Source organism: Trachypithecus francoisi, unplaced genomic scaffold (assembly GCF_009764315.1).
Source record: "Trachypithecus francoisi isolate TF-2019V2 unplaced genomic scaffold, Tfra_2.0 Lachesis_group9, whole genome shotgun sequence".
Taxonomy (NCBI): domain Eukaryota; kingdom Metazoa; phylum Chordata; class Mammalia; order Primates; family Cercopithecidae; genus Trachypithecus; species Trachypithecus francoisi.
The window spans coordinates 63,401,853-63,421,865 of NW_022681474.1; the positions used below are offsets into that span (position 1 = coordinate 63,401,853).

Sequence of the window (20,013 nt, forward strand, 5' to 3'; positions counted from 1 at the left end):
ACCTTGGGAAGTTGAGTGTTCAGTGACTGCGTATTCATTTGCATAAGGACTCTTATGTAAGAGTCCTTATATAATTCAGAAAGACTGGAAACAGAAAGTGATTTTTAAGCTACAATTCTGTGTTCAAGATGTGAATTCCTAATTTCCAGTAAAATTTCACCAGCATTCTGAATTATTTTTCTAAGCTTTCATATCTGCAGTAAAGATTTGGTTTATTTTTATAAACGAATAGGAGATATGTGGTTAGAATGATATGTTCCAAGTCTTAATATCTGTAACTTAGTGCAATTTAGTTTGTAACATAACATTTTCATCTTACTGCGGAAAAGGAACTCTAGATTTGAGCACTGAATATTTTGTAAGGTTTTGTGAATCTGCAGGACCTTGACTTTATTCAAATGTGTTCCAAAATTCAGAATTTTTGTTTTTTTTTTTTTGAGACAGAGTCTTGCTCTGTCACCCAGGCTGGAGTGCAGTAGCACAATCTCGGCTCACTGCAACCTCCGCCTCCTGGGTTCAGCAATTCTTCCGCCTCAGCCTCCCGAGTAGCTGGGACTACAGGTGCGCACCACCACACCTGGCTCATTTTTGTATTTTTTAAGTAGAGGTGGGGTTTTACCATATTGGCCAGGCTGGTCTCAAACTCCTGACCTCGTGAGCCTCCGTGCCCAGCCTCAGAACTTTTTTACTATAGAAGGTGGATTATTACATAACATCTGTAGCAGAGTCTGGAGTAGCACCTGTAGTAAAATACATTAATAGTTCTATAGTCATATAATAAAGTGCAAGAATATTCACACTAAGAGGAATATTTGACTGCAAATAATCTCATGTTCAATCACTCACAGCCAGATGAGGTCAGGTCTGGTCATAGTTTGCCAACGAATGAATTACAGCAAACTTTGGTTTTCAAATTAGATTTCTAGATGGCTGATAAGGGCTCGTGAATCCTGTCAGCTCAGTCTCACTAATTAGGAAATCATACTTTAATAACTGCCGGAAGAATCATTTTACTTTATATTTCTTTAAAGTTACCTTTTGTTTTATATTAAAATAATGTTTGGCCTGTGTACTAAAAGAAATTTCTAATTCAGGGTCTTTAGGCATTTGGGGTTACTTTTGGTTTTATTAAAAGCAAAGTATACATTTTGAGGGGCCGGGTGCTGTGGTTCATGCCTGTAATCCCAGCACTTTGGGAGGCCGAGGCAGGTAGATCAGGAGTTCAAGACCAGCCTGGCAAACATGGCGAAAACTCCGTCTCTACTAAAAATACAAAAACTATCCTGGTGTAGTGGCACACACCTGTAATCCCAGCTACACAAGAGACTGAGGCAGGAGAATCGCTTGAACCCGGGAGGCCTGGGCAACAGAGCGAGACTCCCCCCCCCAAAAAAAAAAAAGTGTACATTTTGGTGATCTAAACTCCATCTTTCACGGCTGAATGTTTGCTTAGCACCCATCACTGTCCCCTCAGCTTCTCTCCTTTGATCATCTCCATTGATGACCTTTAGCTCTAAGAGTACAGTGCACAGAGCAGCAGTCTGAGCTATAGGCTGTCCAGCTGCTGGTGCACCGTACCATGACTTCCCTGTAGTACAAGTGGACTCAGAGTCTTAGACTGGGCGCAGTGGCTCACGCCTGCAATCCCATCACTTTGGGAGGCCAAAGCAGGGGTGGATTGCTTGAGCCTAAGGAGTTCAAGACCAGCCTGAGCAACATGGTAAAACCCCCATCGCTACAAAAAATACAAAAATTAGCCAGGCATAGTGGTGCTCGCCTGTAGTCCCAGCTAGAGCTACTTGGGAGGCTGAAGTGGGAGGACCAGTTGAGCCCAGGAGGTCGAGGCTGCAGTGAGCCCATATCACACCACTGCACTCCAGCTTAGGCAACAGAGTGAGACCCTGTCTCAGAAAAAAAAATTCTGCCCCAGAGAATTGGTTACTTAGAAGCTACCAAAACAAAGATAGTTTCTACTTCTGCCTAAGTATTTCTAGTGAAGGTAAATTCAACAACTTTCTAGATCGAGTTATTTGAGGATCTTGGTTAGAACATTTGTCTATTGAACCAAAAACTGCCTTCTTAAATTTAAAGTTGCAGGTCCCTGGTTTGCTCATGGAAGCATACCGAGTGAGTTTGCTCCCCCACCAGCATCATGATGGCCTTCACACAGTTGAAGTCCTATCATGTTTCCTTTCCTAGTCCCGTTCCTGGTTAAATATTTGGAGCTTTTAATCCTGTCCCATACATAGGATTCTCCCTGCATAGACCCTTGTTTGTCAGGTGCTCTAGGTATGCGGGCTTTTTAAGCACTTGATTCATACTGTTGGTACATCAGAAGTTAGATTTCTTATAAATATTAAATCCAAGAATTTTTGTCTGTTTTTCAATTTTAAATCTCATTGCTTTGGGGTTCTCTTTTCCTTCCACTACTACATCTGTGTGACCTCAGAAGTTTCTTCATCTCTAGGTGAGGTTGTAGGAAGAAATCCTACAACCTCCAAGAGTCCTTCCTGACCTCAAAACTTTCTGGTTTTGTGAAAGGATTCTGACTCTAGATTTGGTCCTCTGTCAACAACAACCATCTTGCCCACCTTTGTGTGAATTACAAACTTGATTCCCACACCATATCAGGAGGTAAACATACAACCTAAAAATATTCTACCTTGATATCTCAATCCATTCATAGACATTTAGAGAGGGTGAGGGTGGTGGTCATTTTTGTCTTATTTCCATTTAGCATTTGGTTAAGACTTTCAGGTTATAATGGTATCATGACTTGAGGTCATCTCAGGATAAAGACCCGGGAACTTTTTCTGGATAAATAATGTATAAAACCCAGTTCAGATTTCATTTGCCCATATTTACTACCTTTGTCCAAGTTTTTCTACTCATTCACACTGGAACCTTCTTTAGGAATTGAACTTTATTTCTCAGAAGAAATATAAAATCTTAGCATCTCATAGCTGAAAAGGACCTTAATGATCACCTAATTTAATCTCATTCTCATTTTATTTATGTATGTATTTATTTTTAAGATGAAGTCTTACTCTGTGGCCCACACCGGAGTGCAGTGGTGCAATCTCAGCTCACTGCAACCTCTGCCTCCTGGGTTCGAGTGATTCTCGTGCCTCTACCTCCTGAGTAGCTAGGATTACAGGCGTGTGCCACCACGTCTGGCTAAGTTTTTGTATTTTTAGTAGAGATGGGGTTTCACCATGTTGGTCATGATGGTCTCAAATTCCTGACCTCAGGTGATCCACCCACCTCAGCATCACAAAGTGTAGGATTACAGGAGTGAGCCATGGCGCCCACCCTGTCTTTCTCATTTTAGATGAAGACACAGAGTCCCAAAAGATCTAACTTTCCCAGAAATACAGAGCTAGTTATGATAGAGCTGAGGACTAAGAATGTCAAGGTCTTTTGGCCCCTAGACGATGGTTTTTGTTACCACCACTTTCAGCTTACGGGTTACTCTGTGCATTTTTCTTAGACTTTGCCAAAAGTGTCCAGGAAAAATATCATAACTAGACTCTGTAGAAGACAAATAACAAATAGAAGCCTATCTAACAAATAGGCTAACATAGTAATCTAAAATGTTGATTGCATTTTTTTTCTTTTCTTTTTTTTTTTTTTTGAGACAGAGTCTCATCTGTCACCCAGGCTGGAGTGCAATGGCCTGGTATCAGCTAACTGCACCCTCCACCTCCTGGGTTCAGGCGATTCTCCTGTCTCAGCCTCCCAAGTAGCTGGGACTACAGGCTCGTGCCACCACACCCAGCTAATTTTTGCATTTTTAATAGAGATGGGGTTTCACATCTTGGCTAGGCTGGTCTCAAACTCCTAACCTTGTGATCCACCCATCTTGGCCTCCCAAAGTGTTGGGATTATAGGTGTGAGCCACTGCACCTGGCCTTGGTTGCATTTTTATTTCCAAGTCTGCGTTAGGAAGAAGTTAACAGTTGTTAAGAAGTGAAATTCACAAGACCTTCAAAGACCCAGGATTAAGATGTTAAATAAGGCAAAAATATTTGGACTTTATTCATGTCAATTTCTAATTAGTTCCTGATAAATGTTTAATTAAACACACACACCAGCAAAGTTCTACGAAAGAATACTTTCTTTCATCTATATGGACTTTCATACATAGACATTCGGTGAATGCTAAATTACGGTTTTTCTATATGTGTAATGACCTGACCTTCCAAAAATGGTTTGCTTTTAAATTTACCGAGCATTCTCTACTAGAAAAGCCAAGGCTTAGGCCAGACACTCAAACGCAGGAAATTCAGCTGTAAATCTCAAAAATATATTGGCAAAAGTATCTAGTGAATCAAGGATCCTTACATTTAAATAATTGCTTTTCATGGATATTTTTTAAACATAAGGGGAATATTAACTATGAAATTGTTTTAGGGCAGCATTGACCTTTTCTTTTTAGATTTTCTTCAAGTTTAAAAACAACACATTTCTGTTTATATGGAAATGATCATGTTGACAGTTATTTTAATGTCAGTATTTAGGGAGCATTCTATTATCAATAAAAATCTTTTCTATAGATTGCAGATTTGTGAATTACAAACATAGTAGGAAAAGGAGCTCATCAAAGGACAGATACCAACTGAACAGATTTTAACACACAGAAAATAAGAAAACCAATTTCCAACAAGAAGTTACTTTTTTGCCCTTGTAACCCAAAAACTTAGTTTGACTCAAGTATGAGAGCCTGTGTAGATACTAATAACTTATGAGGTTTTCTTGAATATTATTTCACAATTTTCTGATCCATTCAAAATATGGCAGAATGTGTACCTAAGCATTTTCTAGTTGTACCAGGCAGAAACTATATCCTGGAGGATAAAGAAAGATTCTTCATGAGTTATATAAGTGAAAATTATAAGACTTGAAGTGATATTCTAGCTAAACTATCAAACTGCCATTAAGAACAAATCAGGTGACAGTATTTTGAAAACATTAAACTTTAGATTGAGGAAATGTGCATGATTTATGGATTCCCTGGTAGCCAGGGATGCATGATAAATCTTTTTTTTGTTTTAATTAATTACTCAAACAAACATCACAGTCTTCTTAAAGACGCCTTTAAAGTCAGAGGTATTGTGATTGTATGTGCTTTTTTTTTTAATTGGCAAAAAAAGAGAAAAAGGTTTCCTTTTTAAAAACTTCACACACTTTTTTGGGGGGGTAATAAATGAACATTTTTTTGTTTGTTTTTTTTAGAACTGAGCTCTCCATAGACAAACATAAGTAGCATAACACAGTGTCTTTCCTCAGACATCATTCTGTACAGTAAATCAACATAAACAACTCCGTTCTTATTGACTGGATTTTTTCCAGGTGGGTTAATTGGGTGGGGAAAATTAATTAACCTTAACATGGGAGCCTCTTTTCTTCCTGTTAGTTAAACTTAAAGGATGAGTTCTTTTTTTTTTTTTTTTTTTTTTTTTTTTTTGAGGTGGAGTCTCGCTCTGTCGCCCAGGCTGGAGTGCAGTGGCGCAATCTCGGCTCACTGCAAGCTCCGCCTCCCGGGTTCACGCCATTCTCCTGCCTCAGCCTCCCAAGTAGCTGGGACTACAGGCGCCCGCCACCTCGCCCGGCTAGTTTTTTGTGTTTTTAGTAGAGACGGGGTTTCACCATGTTAGCCAGGATGGTCTCGATCTCCTGACCTCGTGATCCGCCCGTCTCGGCCTCCCAAAGTGCTGGGATTACAGGCTTGAGCCACCGCGCCCGGCCAAGGATGAGTTCTTTAAAAAAAAAAAAAAAAAAAGGCAATCAACCAACCAACAACTGTAATCTTTCATATAGAGGAAAATTTTTTAATGACTATAATTAGAAAATATGTAGAACAATTAGTATATATACACAGAGCTGTTAGGGATCATCTGAATGCATTGGGAAGATATGAATTAAATAGAAATCAAATGGTAATTACCAGAATTTCTCTCAAGCTCAGTGCAAAGTTGGATTCCAAATCTATGGATTTTAAAAGCTGATACTACCTTTCTACACTGTCTAGAACAAGTGTCACAGCTTAAAAAAAAAATAGTGGTGTTGAAATTTGGGAAGTGAGAAGTTCTCTTTCCTGTGTTTAATTCAGGAAGTTTAATTTTTTTTTTCTTTAAATTCATGCCACTCTTGTTAAATGTGGTAGCAGAAACACAGAAATTTTCATTTAGAAGTGATCTTTAGCAGGATCATGATCCTTTGTCAGATGCTTCAATTTTGCACAAATTTCTTTTAATGCAGAATTTTCGTTTTAGTATTGTAAGACATATATGACAGCTGGGCATTTGTATAAAGTGTGTCTTTATTTTATGTTCAGCATTTACAGCCGAACAATACCAGCAACATCAACAGCAACTGGCACTCATGCAGAAACAGCAGCTTGCACAAATTCAGCAACAGCAAGCAAATAGTAATTCCTCTACCAACACATCACAGGTGAGGGATTTGTCTGTCTTATGATTATCCCTCATTGTTTCCCACCAGAGTTCATCTCTAATTACCAACTGTTGTCATAGAACCTTGCATCTAACCAGCAGAAAAGTGGCTTTCGCCTGAATATACAGGGTTTAGAAAGAACACTACAGGTGAGTATGGAAGCTGTTGCCTCTGCTCCCTATTTTAAAAAGTAAAACTAAAGCACTTAGTTAAATGAGATGAAGATACTGTCTTCCCATCTGACCTGTAGTCCGTTAATGTACCTCTTGAATATATAACCCCACCCAGTTCATTCTCTTGGGCATGTTAATTATTATTAAGACTTTTTAAATTATGCAAAAATAACCTTTCCTACTGTTGAAAGAGATAACTTTTAAACCTAAAGCATGATAAATGTTTGCCATTTAAACACATGTAGGACATAAAGCTGAGGTTTGAGTCTCTATGCATCTTGCAGGAAAAATTTATTTTTAAAAAGTTGAGGGGCCTGTCAATTTCTAGGTTAAATTATGTCTTATTTTGTTGCTTCCATTTCTAAAGGGATAGTTATCTTATCCCAAAGGTGCCTTTCATTGTGTGTGTATACATACGTGTGTGTGTATAAGTTAGGTGAAGGAAGTTTACATATTTATTCATTATATGGATTTGCAAATCACTGAAATGTTTACTAGCGTATTTCTTGTCCAACATTTTGTGTTGGAGGTTTGCTGTTTCCACATTATAGAAGGCTTATTTTGGTAATCGACTTATACATATTATATATTGTCACATATGAAGCAAAATGTACAACTTAGATTACTTTTCATTTTTCAAATATATGACTATCAAAAGAGATAATTACTGTTGCATCTCAAGGTACTAAAAAAGAAAGATTTCAGTGGTTTGCCGTTTTTACTTACTATATTCAAACTGATTTTGGTATACATGTGTAGCTTTGATACTGTTTTGATACTATATACTGATTAGATTTCTTTTGTATTTTCTTTTTAGGGTTTTGTTTCTAAGACTTTGGATTCTGCTAGTGCTCAGTTTGCTGCTTCTGCTTTGGTGACATCAGAGCAACTGATGGGATTCAAGATGAAGGATGATGTGGTGCTTGGAATCGGGGTGAATGGTGTCCTTCCAGCCTCAGGTAAGAATAAAGACATTTAAATTGTTTGGGTTATATTTATAACATATATCTATAATATAAACAGCAAAGTTGTACGTTGTTTAGATGTTTCTTTCTTTTTCTCTCTAGGAGTATACAAGGGCTTACACCTCAGTAGTACTACACCAACAGCACTTGTACATACAAGTCCATCAACGGCAGGTTCAGCTTTGTTACAGCCTTCAAATATTACACAGACTTCAAGTTCCCACAGTGCACTGAGTCATCAAGTAACTGCTGCCAATTCTGCAACAACTCAGGTTCTGATTGGGAACAACATTCGATTAACTGTACCTTCATCAGTTGCCACTGTAAACTCTATTGCCCCAATAAATGCACGACATATACCGAGGACTTTAAGTGCTGTTCCATCATCTGCCTTAAAGCTGGCTGCCGCAGCAAACTGTCAAGTTTCCAAGGTCCCATCTTCATCCTCTGTAGATTCAGTTCCAAGGTGAGTAGTTATTTTAGCCTAACATACCTGGAATAGGAAATCTAACCTCAGTCCTCCAGCATTGTTCTTTACCTATTTCTTTGTGCTTCCTGTTCTTTTCTTTTTATACATTAAAAATGTATAGTTGAGAATTGATCACTTATTTATTCAAGAACTAAACAGTTCTTGAACACTTAATTCAATATTAAGAATTTGAACTAACTGGTATAGTGAATATTGCATATATGATTTGGAACGTCCCTTTCTTACTATAGCAATAGATTATGCCAGGCACAGTGGTTCACACCTGTAATCCCAGCACTTTGGGAGGCAGAGGCAGGCAGATCACCTAAGGTCAGGAGTTCAAGACCAGCCAATCCAACATGGTGAAAGGCCATCTCTACTAAAAATACAAAATTAGCCGGGAATGGTGGTGCATGCCTGTAATCCCAGCTACTCAGGAGGCTGAGGCAGGAGAATTGCTTGAACCCGGGAGGCACAGGTTGCAATGAGCCGAGATTACGCCATTGCACTCCAGCCAGGGCAACAAGAGCTAAACTCTGTCTAAAAAAAAAAACCATATAATGCTCTCATTTTTCTTCCATCTTTGGATGGAAGGAGTTCTCTTTAGAACGTTTCTTTTATGATTTTTTTTCCACAGCTTCTCATGTAAACAGGTAGAATTGATAGAACCCCCCCCCCATCACTGGTGTGCTAAGCTATTCTTTTTTTTTTTTTTTTTTGAGATGGAGTCTTGCTCTGTCACCCAGGCTGTAGTGCAATGGCACAATCTCAGCTCACTGCAACCTCTGCCTCCCGGGTTCAAGTGATTCTCCTGTCTCAGCCTCCTGAGTAGCTGGGATTACAGGCATGCGCCACCATGCCTGGCTAATTTTTGCATTTTTAGCAGAGATGGGGTTTTGAACTCCTGACCTCAGGTCATGCTGGTCTTGAACTCCTGACCTCAGGTGATCAGCCTGCCTCGGCCTCCCAAAGTGCTGGGATTACAGGCATGAGCCACTGCGCCTGGCCTTAAGCTATTCTTCTTAATGTAAAGACTTACAATATTCATGCCAGGTCAACTCTGAAACCATTATTTTTTTGTGCTAACTTGCCTTCTTGGATTTCAGTGGACAGTTGAGAATTTTGCTGATGCTCCATTATGTTGTAGAATTAATGGTAGTTACAGTCCTGCTGTCTACAAGGTACTGTGGGAGAAGCAAAAGAAAAAGGTGTTTTCAGTTTAGTTATAACTGCAGCCAGGCATAAAAGAGTGAGAAGTTCAATCATGCTAACTGTAGATATCACAAAGCATTATACACTTGTTAAATTAGTTGTATAGATGATGGCTGTAATTTTAGTATAGGGAGAAGTCTTATTTTGCACAGGGAATTCTGGGACTGTTCTAACAAAATAAGACCAGATTCAGTCTGTGTTAGTCTTTGGGCAAAGAGGAGAAAGAAAAAGCATTTCTGGCAGGTGGAGTGAAAAACAAATTTGAGGCTGAGTGAAAATACAAAGTTGAGGAAATACAAGTGTTTAGAAGTTAACAAGTAAACTGGTTTTTCTATAGGCTTGGGAAGGTTAGTAGTTGACATTGGAATGGCAGGAGAAGCCATTCCAGACTCCTGGAGCACTTTAAATGCCAGAGTGGTAGACTGTCTCTGCCAGGAGTGGCCCAGAAGAAAGCAGCGTTTGTAGCAACGAACTGTGGCCTGTAGTTTCCAAACCATGCATCTCTGTCTGCTTTTGAATTTAAGTAATAGTCATTATCTGCTTAATTCAATCCATTCTTACTAGTATTCTGGGTCTAATTATATAGCTAATCTATCAGCTATAATTCTGACTCATATTATGATTTTATTGCTCTAGAATTGTTTAACCATGTAATGTTTGCCATGTATAGAATTTTCATATCACTTGTCCTTTTGTTTTTAAAGATGAAGAAACAGAGATGCAGAGAAGTTAATATATTTCTCTGAGGACACTCAAAAGTCTAGGCTGTAGAACCACTAGGACCCTCGAGCTCTGTGGCTGTGCCACTCAGCTCCATATATTACACTGATTTAAAGCCTGACATGAATCTCAGTCATGTTTGTTTCCTTTTTAAAAACTCTTTTGAAAGGTTTAATAGAGAAGAAACTTGAAACAACAGTTACTAAAACATGGGAATTCTTTGTTTTTAATATCTCGGTTGTTTGAGTACTACTGTAATTTTGATGGTAATATAGTTGACTGTGGAATTTATTTATAGTCAACATTAGCCTGATTTCTGATAATAAACTATAAAGATTCCTGTTCCTCTACTTGCTAGCATGTTCCCAAAGAGTTCAATTTCTTCCTGTCAATAAGAATAAACTTTTTGTTGGGAAGATAATGTTCATTTGCTGAATTTTTATGTTGTAGATAAGTAATTGATTGAACTTTATTTCAACAGGGAAAATCATGAATCAGAAAAGCCAGCACTGAACAACATAGCAGACAACACAGTAGCGATGGAGGTGACGTAGCTTCCTCCGGAGTGGAACTGCAGCCTGGGGACTTGATTAGGTGCTATGCATCAGTAGCATTTTGAATGCAAGGGATGATGGAAAGCAGCACATGCGTTTCTGTGGCAGCTGTGGGGACTTGACAGCAATGCTCATCTCTCATGCTTCAATTTTTCTTTTCTTACTGTTAATAGGAAAAAAATCAACATCTGTAAATTAAGAATACAGCAATTATCTGTACAGTACTGCATATTTGTATACCCTTGTATATATGTTACTTGAATACAGAAATGTTCATTTGTGATGCTTTGCACTTGGGGGTGGGGGGTGGGAGGGAAATCAATTGCAACAAAGAGTGTGAGATGTGAGATTGTATAGAGATGAAGTGTCATCACATCATGTGCATGGTGCGGAACCTGCTGTTTTATCTATTTATTGTGCCGTGTTTACAGTTTTTTGTACACTGTACCTTCATTGGTTCCTGTGCTGTAGTAAATGTGTTAGGTAGCTGTGGACTCCTTGGTATTTTGTAAATGGTATAACATAACTTGGTTCCCCTCTGGGTCCTTGAGTTTTCTGTGTATCATGTGAAAAAAATGGTGACATACATACAGAATTTTACAAAAAAAAAAAAAAAAGGCATCAGTTTTTTTAAAAATGGGGAATGTACTATTAAATGGGGATCTTCCTGGTCTACTATCATTAGGACAAGTAACAAGCTAAAAATGAAGTCTCTTGAATCTTTCCATCCCCAACTTGCCCACAAAGCTGTGGGTGGTTTCTGGTACTTAAAGCACTAATGTTATGTTGCTGCTCTGCAAACAGCCCAGTAGTCCCATTTCCTTCCACACCAAAAAGTGTTAAATCAAGTATGCAAATGGAGTCCTTACAACTGGAGTTTATGTTGTCTTGCCCTTTTTTTTTAGCACAAAAAAAAAACAATTGTACTTTTTTATTGTCGAATTGTTTAAAAGACTTCATTCTTTACTTGTTCTTACGAAAAGGATATAAGGGAGAAGAATGCAGTAATTGCTGTACATGTATCATCATTCCAGTTTCTAAAAACAGCCAGCCAGCTTTTTTCCTTTTAAGATTCTCCAGAAGGCTGCAAGGCCAGAACCACAAATATCGGGTGCCTTCCTTTGGAAATATTTGACCTCTCTTCTGTGAAGAGAATGGTACTTAACAGACTACTACTAGTGCTTTGTCAGTACCGAAGTCTGAATGCCCAGTCCAATGGCATACATTATCCTTAAGGTTTTTAATCCCACCTGGAAAAATTGTGATAGAATTCTCACAAAATAAACCCAGGGCATTACATGTTGACAAACTAATGTGTAGTGGTCTTTTGCTTTTGTTTTCAACCCAAGAACCTCTGTGTGACCTATATTAGAATCATTCCATAAAGGAGGGAATGGAAATGCAGGGTGATGACTTTTAAGTTCATTTTCTTCAACAGTTATTTATTGAATGACTACAATGCCTGGGACCACTTTAGGTCCTACAGCTGGGGGGAAAAAATAATTCCTGCCTGCATGGAGCTTATACCCTCATAGGGAGAGAATAAATAAATAAATGCATTTAAAATATATTATGACAAGTATTCGGAAGAAAAGTAAAAGAAGGAAGGGAACAAACAGTGCCCAGGAAGGTTGGAGGTTGCAGTTTCAAGTAGAGTGGTCAAGGAAGGGCTCACAGGCAGTTACGTTTCATCAGAGACTGAAAGTTAAGGAAAAGTATTCCAGGCAGACAGAAGTACAGAGATCCCGAGGTGGTAGTATGTGTACTTTGCTGGATAACAGCACTGGGGCTGGAGGTTGCTGGGGTGGGGCGTGTGGGCCGCAGGGAGTCAGCTCACGGTGGACTGGGGGATGATTTAAGGACATTAGCTTTTCCTCTGAGAAAGGAGTTTGGAGCCATGGAGTGACATGGTCCGAAGAGGCCCACTCTGGCTTTGTTATTCGGAACAGACTGCAGGAGGAGCCCATTTAGGAAGCTAGTTGCAGTAATACAAGTGAGAGACAAGGACAGTAAGGCCAAGGATGGTAGTGAGAAGTGGATACTGTTCTTTAAAGGGACCTATTAAAATTTGCTTACTGAATTTAGATGTAAGGGGCTTGAGAAAGAGAAGAGTTAGGATGACTTCAGGGTATTTGGCCTGAGCAACTGACCACAGGTGGAAAGCACTGTGGGAGGAGTGGGTTTGTGAGATCCAAAATTCAGCTTCACACTGTTAGATATCCAAATAGAGATTTCCATGTAGGCAGTTGCATATGTAAAAGTCTGGAGTTTGGAGGAGAGGTTTGAGCTGGAGATCAAAACTTGAGAGTCATCTTCATCGTTGAAGTTCAAAGCCATGAATTTGGATGCGATCACCAAGAGTAGGATTAAATCTGTAAAACAGCTGCCAAGGATAGGGGGTTCCACTTTCTCTTGACTTGAAGAGAATTCCTTGTCTCTAAAGGGTAAACTTCCAGTTTGCATAACTTTTTGTTTATTCTGTTCTATATCTAAGGAGAAAGTACAAAAAGCTGCCTTTTTCTAGTGACTGATCAGAGTGACTAAAATTTAAGTGGTAGATTGCTGGCTTAAATGTACTCAGGAATAATTAGAATTAAAATTTCTGAAATCAACAGATGGAACAAGGCCTGGGTCCTCAAAATCTGCTTAGTATACCTGCTGTCTACAGGCACATGTATAAATGGTTTGGGAACAATTAAATGGGTCTTACATTGGGGTTCATAAGTGACAAGCACTTCCATGTAGCATTTATCCTCTTATCTGACCAGACTAACTGTGAGATGCAGAAAAAATACAAATTAGTTTTTGTCCATGTTAAAATAAGGGCATTTAGCTAAAGCTGGAGGTTTTGGCCTCTAAAATTTCCATCTTTCCATATACTTCCCTACCAATGTTGTAATAACCCAAAGGACCTGATGCAAAAGAGCAATTTAAACACTAGAACCTTAGGGAAAATGAGAAATAAGTTACCAGGAAACCTTGAGACCTAGTCTAATAACTATCACTTATGGAGTATTTAACAGATCCTATGCATAGTCATTATCTCATTTAATCCTCACAAGAACACTTTTAAGTAGATTCTAGGACTATCACCATAACTGTAGGTGGGATTCAGTCAAGGTCAGATAGTGATTGACGGTCTAGGATTTAAACACATATCTGCCAGACACCAAAGGTGCTGTTAGCCCACCACTCCTATGTGGAGAAGCCTGGAAACAGGTTTAAGCATAGCTTCCTTGGTAACCTGCATTCCTATTGTGTTCCTAAAGAAATTGGTCCTGTTAATTCTATTACTCCTGGCATTGTTACACCTTTGTCCATTTCATGAGAAGAAGTCCAGAAAACCTCCCAAACTGTGACTTTTTGCCCTAGATATAAATTTTATTTTTTCAGAAGAACGATGTAAATTGTTTTCTGAACTCCAAATTTAGAAGGTTTTTTTCTATGAATTTGTTTTTCTTTTTTGAAATGGAGTTTGGTTCTGTCTCCCAGGCTAAAAAGTGCAGTGGTGCAATCTCAGCTCACTGCAACCTTCACCTCCCGGGTTCAAGCGATTCTCCTGCCTCAGCCTCCCGAGTAGCTGGGATTACAGGCATGTGCCACCACACCTGGCTAATTTTTGTATTTTTAGTAGAGACGAGGTTTCACCATGTTGGCCAGGTTAATCTCGAACTCCTGACCTCAGGTGATCCACCTGCCTTGGCCTCCCAATGTGCTGGGATTACAGGCGTGAGCCACCATGCCTGGCCTTTTTCATGAATATTAATGCATAATATGTTACAGATAGGTAGGCAGGGGGCTTCACAGCCCTCACTAATACTCAGCAGAGCAGATCTACTTTTATCTATGTTATATGTTGGTGTTCCATGTAAGAATTCTTTCAACAAGTGTTCTGCAATTTTTTTAAAGTTTGAAAATAGCAGCAATAGATAAATAAATAGACAAATAGCACATTGATTCAACAAATATTAACTATGTCATGTGCTATTGTAGATGTGTAAAGGTGTGATCAGATGACCACTGAGGTCCAGGCAGCTATGGTTCAAATCCTGGCTGTATCGCCGGCTAGCTGTGTGATTTTGCTTAAGTCACTTACCTTCCCTAAACTTAAGTGTCTAAAATGGGGAGAAAAATAGTACCCACATTGTTCATTATTGAGAGAATTAAATGAGATATGCAAGTACAGTATTCACTCGCTCCAATGTTTAGAGGGAAAAAAAGGATAAAGTACACAATGCCTTTGAGTAAAAAGGACTGAATTTTATGCTGTTAAGATGATGCATTCAGATAGGCATTTGGGAAGTAATTCACAGCTTGGTATTTGTTCTGGTTTTTCAGTTTTTTGCCAAATAAGTTACAGGCACGTATACCCTTCATTTCCTGTTCTATTACTATGAGAAATTGACTCAGTTGACTGTGGCCTAAATTGCAAAAGACATGCAAAGTTTGGCCAAGATATACTGGAGCCCACTCACATTGGCTCATGAGAATCAGCTGTTAACATTTTCAGGCATTTAATGAACTGCTTGCTAAACAGTTATTATTTTTTATATAAACTTGTAGTGAAATATATAAAAGTGCCAGGCACAGTGACTCACACCTGTAATCCTGTAATCCCAGCACTTTGGGAGGCCATGGTGAGTGGATCATCTGAGGTTCAGGAGTTCAAGACCAGCCGATCAACATGGTGAAACCCCATCTCTACCAAAAATACAAAAATAAGCCGGGCAAGGTGGTGTATGCCTGTAATCCCAACTACTCAGGAGGCTGAGGCAGGAGAATCACTTAAATCCGGGAGGCAGAGGTTGCAGTGAGCCAAGATTGTGCCACTGCACTCCAGCCTGGGTGATAGAGCAAGATCTCGTCTTAAAAATATATTTATTTATTTATTTATTTATTTATGCAAAGATAATACAAGAAATTAAAACCACAGACCAATATCCCTGCTGTGAGTATTGATGTAAGATTTGTTACCCAGAAAAAAAACCAGGGTTCATCCACCTGGCGAGTAACAGACAACTCCCCATGAGAGTGTGGGTTTTAATCAACATGAATTTTATTACTTGGCACACATAAAGAGAGCACTGGCTGGGCGCGGTGGCTCAAGCCTGTAATCCCAGCACTTTGGGAGGCCGAGACGGGCGGATCACGAGGTCAGGAGATCGAGACCATCCTGGCTAACACGGTGAAACCCCGTCTCTACTAAAATATACAAAAAACTAGCCGGGCGAGGTGGCGGGCGCCTGTAGTCCCAGCTACTCGGGAGGCTGAGGCAGGAGAATGGCGTAAACCCGGGAGGCGGAGCTTGCAGTGAGCTGAGCTCCGGCCACTGCACTCCAGCCCGGGCGACAGAGCGAGACTCTGTCTCAAAAAAAAAAGAGAGCACTGGGCACATTCTCCAAAGCAGTGTCTCCCTGAGGGAAAGTGACAGGAGGGTTTGATGGGTGATGGAGATGGGAGAGGATGCATCATTGCACATAGAGGAGAGGGTCCCAGTTGCACAGATGCAATGAATCATGTCAGCACATAGATCATGTATTATGGTAATAAAGTGATAGCTCCTCCCAGGGTGTGTCCAGAGTTTGGCATAGTAATGAGGAAAGTTAACTGGGGTTCATCTATAAGTTGCTGGGGTCTGTCAGGGGCTGTGTTAAACTAACTAGGTGACCACATTCCATACAGGGTTTGGGGAAAAAAAAGGCTGATTGCTCAAGTTGATTAAATTCCTATAGTCCCTGGAGACCCTCCCTGTCTTCTTACATTTTTTTTTTTTTTTTTTTTTGAGATGAAGACTCCCTCTGTCACCCAAGGGCTGGAGTCCAGTGGCTCAGTCTTGGCTCAATACAGCCTCTACCTCCCAGACTGAAGCAATTCTCCAACCTCAACCTCTTGAGTAGCTGGGACTACAGGCAACCACCATGCCCAGGTAATTTTTGTATTTTTAGTAGAGACAGGGTTTCACCATGTTGACCAAGCTGGTCTTGAACTCCTGACCTGAAGTGATCCACCCACCTTGACCTACAGACATGAACCACCATGCCCAGCCTGCTTACAATGTCTTTAACAAAATACTAGCAAACAGAAATCAGAAGCACATTAAGAGGATTATACAAGATAATCATATGGGATTTATTGCCAGAATGCAAGGATGATTCAACATATGAAAATCAATCAATGTAATATACACCTCATTAACAGAATGATAGAAAAAAACACAATCTTCTCAACTAACACAGAATTGGACAACATTCAATACCCTTCATGAGAAAAACACACAACAAACTAAGAATAGAGGGAAACTACCACAGCATAATAAAGAGGTGATCATCAGAAATGTATATATTTGTTCTTTGTCCCTGGTTCAAAACCCTTGAAATTTCCCCAGTGATAGCGGTGAAAGGAGCATCTCTTGTTATTCGTAACCAGCCCCTTTCAACAATACCTGTGTTTATGCCAATAAGGTGACTGTTTGTGGGCCCCTAAACAGCTCCAGGATGAGGGCTGATTGCCAGAGGAACCAACCATGTGACTAGTGGACTAGAACTTTCAGTCTGACCCCCAGCCTTGAAGGAAGTGAAGAGGGGCTAGAGATTGGATTCAATTACCAATGGCCAATGATTTAATCAGTCATACCTAATTAATGGAACCTCCATAAAACCCCCTAAATACTAGGGCTCAGAGAGTTTCTGGATTGGTGAACACATCAAGGTGCTGGGAGGGTGGCACGCCCAGAGAGGGTACAGAAGCTCAGCACCACCAGGCCGGGCACGGTGGCTCATGCCTGTAATCCCAGCACTTTGGGAGACCGAGGCAGGTGGATCATCTGAGGTCAGGAGTTTGAGACCAGCCTGACCAACATGGAGAAACCCCATCTCTACTAAAAACACAGAATTAGCCGGGCGTGGTGGTGGGCGCCTGAAATCCTAGCTACTCAGGAGGCTGAGGCAGGAGAATCGCTTGAACCCCGGGAGCCCGAGGCTGCTGTGAGCGGAGATCGGGACATTGCACTCCAGCCTGGGCAACAACAGCGAAACTCCGTCCCCCCAAAAAAAAGAAGCTCAGCACCACCAACCCCATCCCATCCCTGTACCTTGTCTTATACATCTTTTCCATTTGGCTGTTTCTGAGTTGTATTCTTTATAATAAACTGGTAATAGTAAAGCCATTTCTTGAGTTTTGTGAGCCATTGTAGCAAACTATCAAACCTGAATGTGGGTGGATGGTCATAGGAACTCCCAATTTATACCCAATTACAGTTAGTCAGAAGTACAGGTGGCAACCTGGGACCTGTGACTGGTGTCTGGAATGAGGGTGGTCTTGTAGGACTGAGCCCTTAGCCTGTGTGGTCTATACTAAATCCAGGCAGTGTCAGCATTGAACTGTAGGACACCCAGTTGGTGTCCAGAGGGTTGGAAAACTAGTTGTTGGTGTGGAAAAACTCCATATATTTAATGTCGGAAGTGTTCTGCGTGAAAACTCTTCATTGACACATATGAAAACCCCACAGCTAACATTATACTAAATGGTAAAAGAGTAAAAAGTTTTCATCTAAGATCAGAAACAAGACAAGGATGCCCATTTTCACCACTTCCATTGGACATAATACTAGAAGTCCCAGTGAGAGCAATTAGGCAAGGAAAAGAAATAAAACTCATCTAAATCAGAAAGGAAGAAGTAAAATTATCTCTCCATATAACATGATCTTATATGTAGAAAACCCTGAAGACTACACACACACACACACACACACACACACACACACACGCCTGTTAGAAATAATAGATTCAGCAGGCCGGGCACGGTGGCTCACGCCTGTAATCCCAGCACTTTAGGAGGCCGAGGGGGGCAGATCAACTTAGGTCAGGAGTTCAAGACCAGCCTATCCAACATGGCAAAACTCTGTCTCTACTAAAAATACAAAAATTGGCCAGGCGCAATGATGGGCGCCTGTAATCCCAGCTACTCCAGAGGCGGAGGCAGGGAGAGTTGCTTGAACCTGGGAGGCGGAGGTTGCAGTGAGCGGAGATCGCGCCACTGCAGTCCAGCCTCAGCAACAGAGCAAGACTTGGTCTCAAAAAAAAAAAAAAGAAAGAAAGAAATATACATATTTAAAAAGAAAAAGAAATAATAAATAGATTCAGCAAAGTTGCAAGATAAAAAATCACAGGAAAGTCTCTTGTTTTTATACATGAAGTTTGAAAAATGTGGTACAGCTTTTTTAGAATTTGTCCAGTATATTTTCCAGTTTTCACTGGGTAAAAATAAAAATAAAAAAAAAGAATGAAGAACTAACAGAAAAATTAAGAAAACAATCCATTTATAATAGTGTGTCCAGAATCGGTGGGTTTTTGGTCTCGCTGACTTCAAGAATGAAGCTGCAGATGCGCTGCCTTTCTGTCCCCCAGCAGTGCCAGCCCGCTGGCACTGTGCTCGAGTTCTCACGGGGCCTCCGCTGCCTCCCGTGGGGCAGGGCTCCCGACCTGCAGCCCACATGCCCTAATCCCCCACCCACTTTCCACTACCCCCACTTCTTCCCCCTCCCCACCGCGGTGGACTCCCCCGCGGCTGGAGCCTCCCCTACCAGCACCCCGGACCTCCACCGCACAGGGGCTGAGGAGTGCTGGTGCAGGAGGCGCAGGACTGGCGGGCAGCTCCACTGGGGCCCCAGTGCACGATCCAGGGGTGAAGCCGGCTGGGCTTCTGAGTCTGTTGGGGACTGGAGAACTTTTCAGTCTAGTACTCTGTGTCTAGCTAAAGGATTGTAAATGCACCAATCAACACTCTGTGTCTAACTCAAGGTTTGTAAACACATCAATCAGCACTCTGTGTCTAGCTCAAGGTTTGTAAACGCACCAACCATGCTCTACCTCTAGCTAATCTAGTGGGGACTTGGAGAACGTTTATGTCTAGCTAGAGGATTGTAAATGCACCAATCAGCACTCTGTGTCTAGCTCTGGGATACGAAATGCACCAGTCAGCACCCTGTCAAAATGGACCAGTCAGCTCTCTGTAAAACAGACCAATCAGCTTTCTGTAAAATGGACCAATCAGCAGGATGTGGGGGGGGAGGTCAGATAAGGGAATAAAAGCAGGCTTTCCAGCCAACCAGCTGCAACCCACTCCATTCCCCTTCTGCACTGTGGAAGCTTTGTTCTTTCTCTCTTAGGGTCTAGGCTGCCTTTATGAGCTGTAACACTCACCGCAAAGGTCTGTAGCTTTACTCTTGAAGCCAGTGAAACCAGGAACGCACCGGGAAGACGGAACAACTCCAGACGCGCCGGGCCTTTAAGCGCTGTAACACTCACTGCAAAGGTCTGCAGCTTCGCTCCTGTCAGCGAGACCACGAACCCACCAGAAGGAAGAAGCTCCAGACACATCTGAACGTCTGAAGGAACAAAGTCCGGACACGCCATCTTTAAGAACTGTAACACCGGGAGGGTCCATGGCTTCATTCTTTACGTCAG

General features: G+C 40.9%; 1 protein-coding gene and 1 non-coding gene across 5 annotated transcripts in view; both read left to right on the forward strand.

The window, feature by feature from the left end:
• The window catches only part of EPC1 (enhancer of polycomb homolog 1), a 117,818-nt gene extending 105,956 nt beyond the window's left edge, over window positions 1-11,862 (forward strand). For 2 of the 4 annotated variants that reach the window (XM_033209550.1, XM_033209547.1), the window contains exons 11-15: window positions 6,338-6,456; window positions 6,537-6,605; window positions 7,447-7,588; window positions 7,697-8,060; window positions 10,477-11,862. In XM_033209550.1, the coding sequence (XP_033065441.1) occupies window positions 6,338-6,456; window positions 6,537-6,605; window positions 7,447-7,588; window positions 7,697-8,060; window positions 10,477-10,549 (767 nt within the window). In that variant the 3' untranslated portion in view covers window positions 10,550-11,862. The remainder of the gene's footprint in view (window positions 1-6,337; window positions 6,457-6,536; window positions 6,606-7,446; window positions 7,589-7,696; window positions 8,061-10,476) is intronic. The other 2 variants (XM_033209551.1, XM_033209548.1) reach the window with 1 other exon arrangement.
• Window positions 11,863-18,751: 6,889 nt separating this feature from the next.
• Window positions 18,752-18,811, forward strand: LOC117082901. Its single transcript, XR_004436827.1, has one exon. It is a non-coding gene; the product is annotated as a U7 small nuclear RNA (small nuclear RNA).
• The last annotated feature ends 1,202 nt before the right edge of the window (window positions 18,812-20,013 follow it).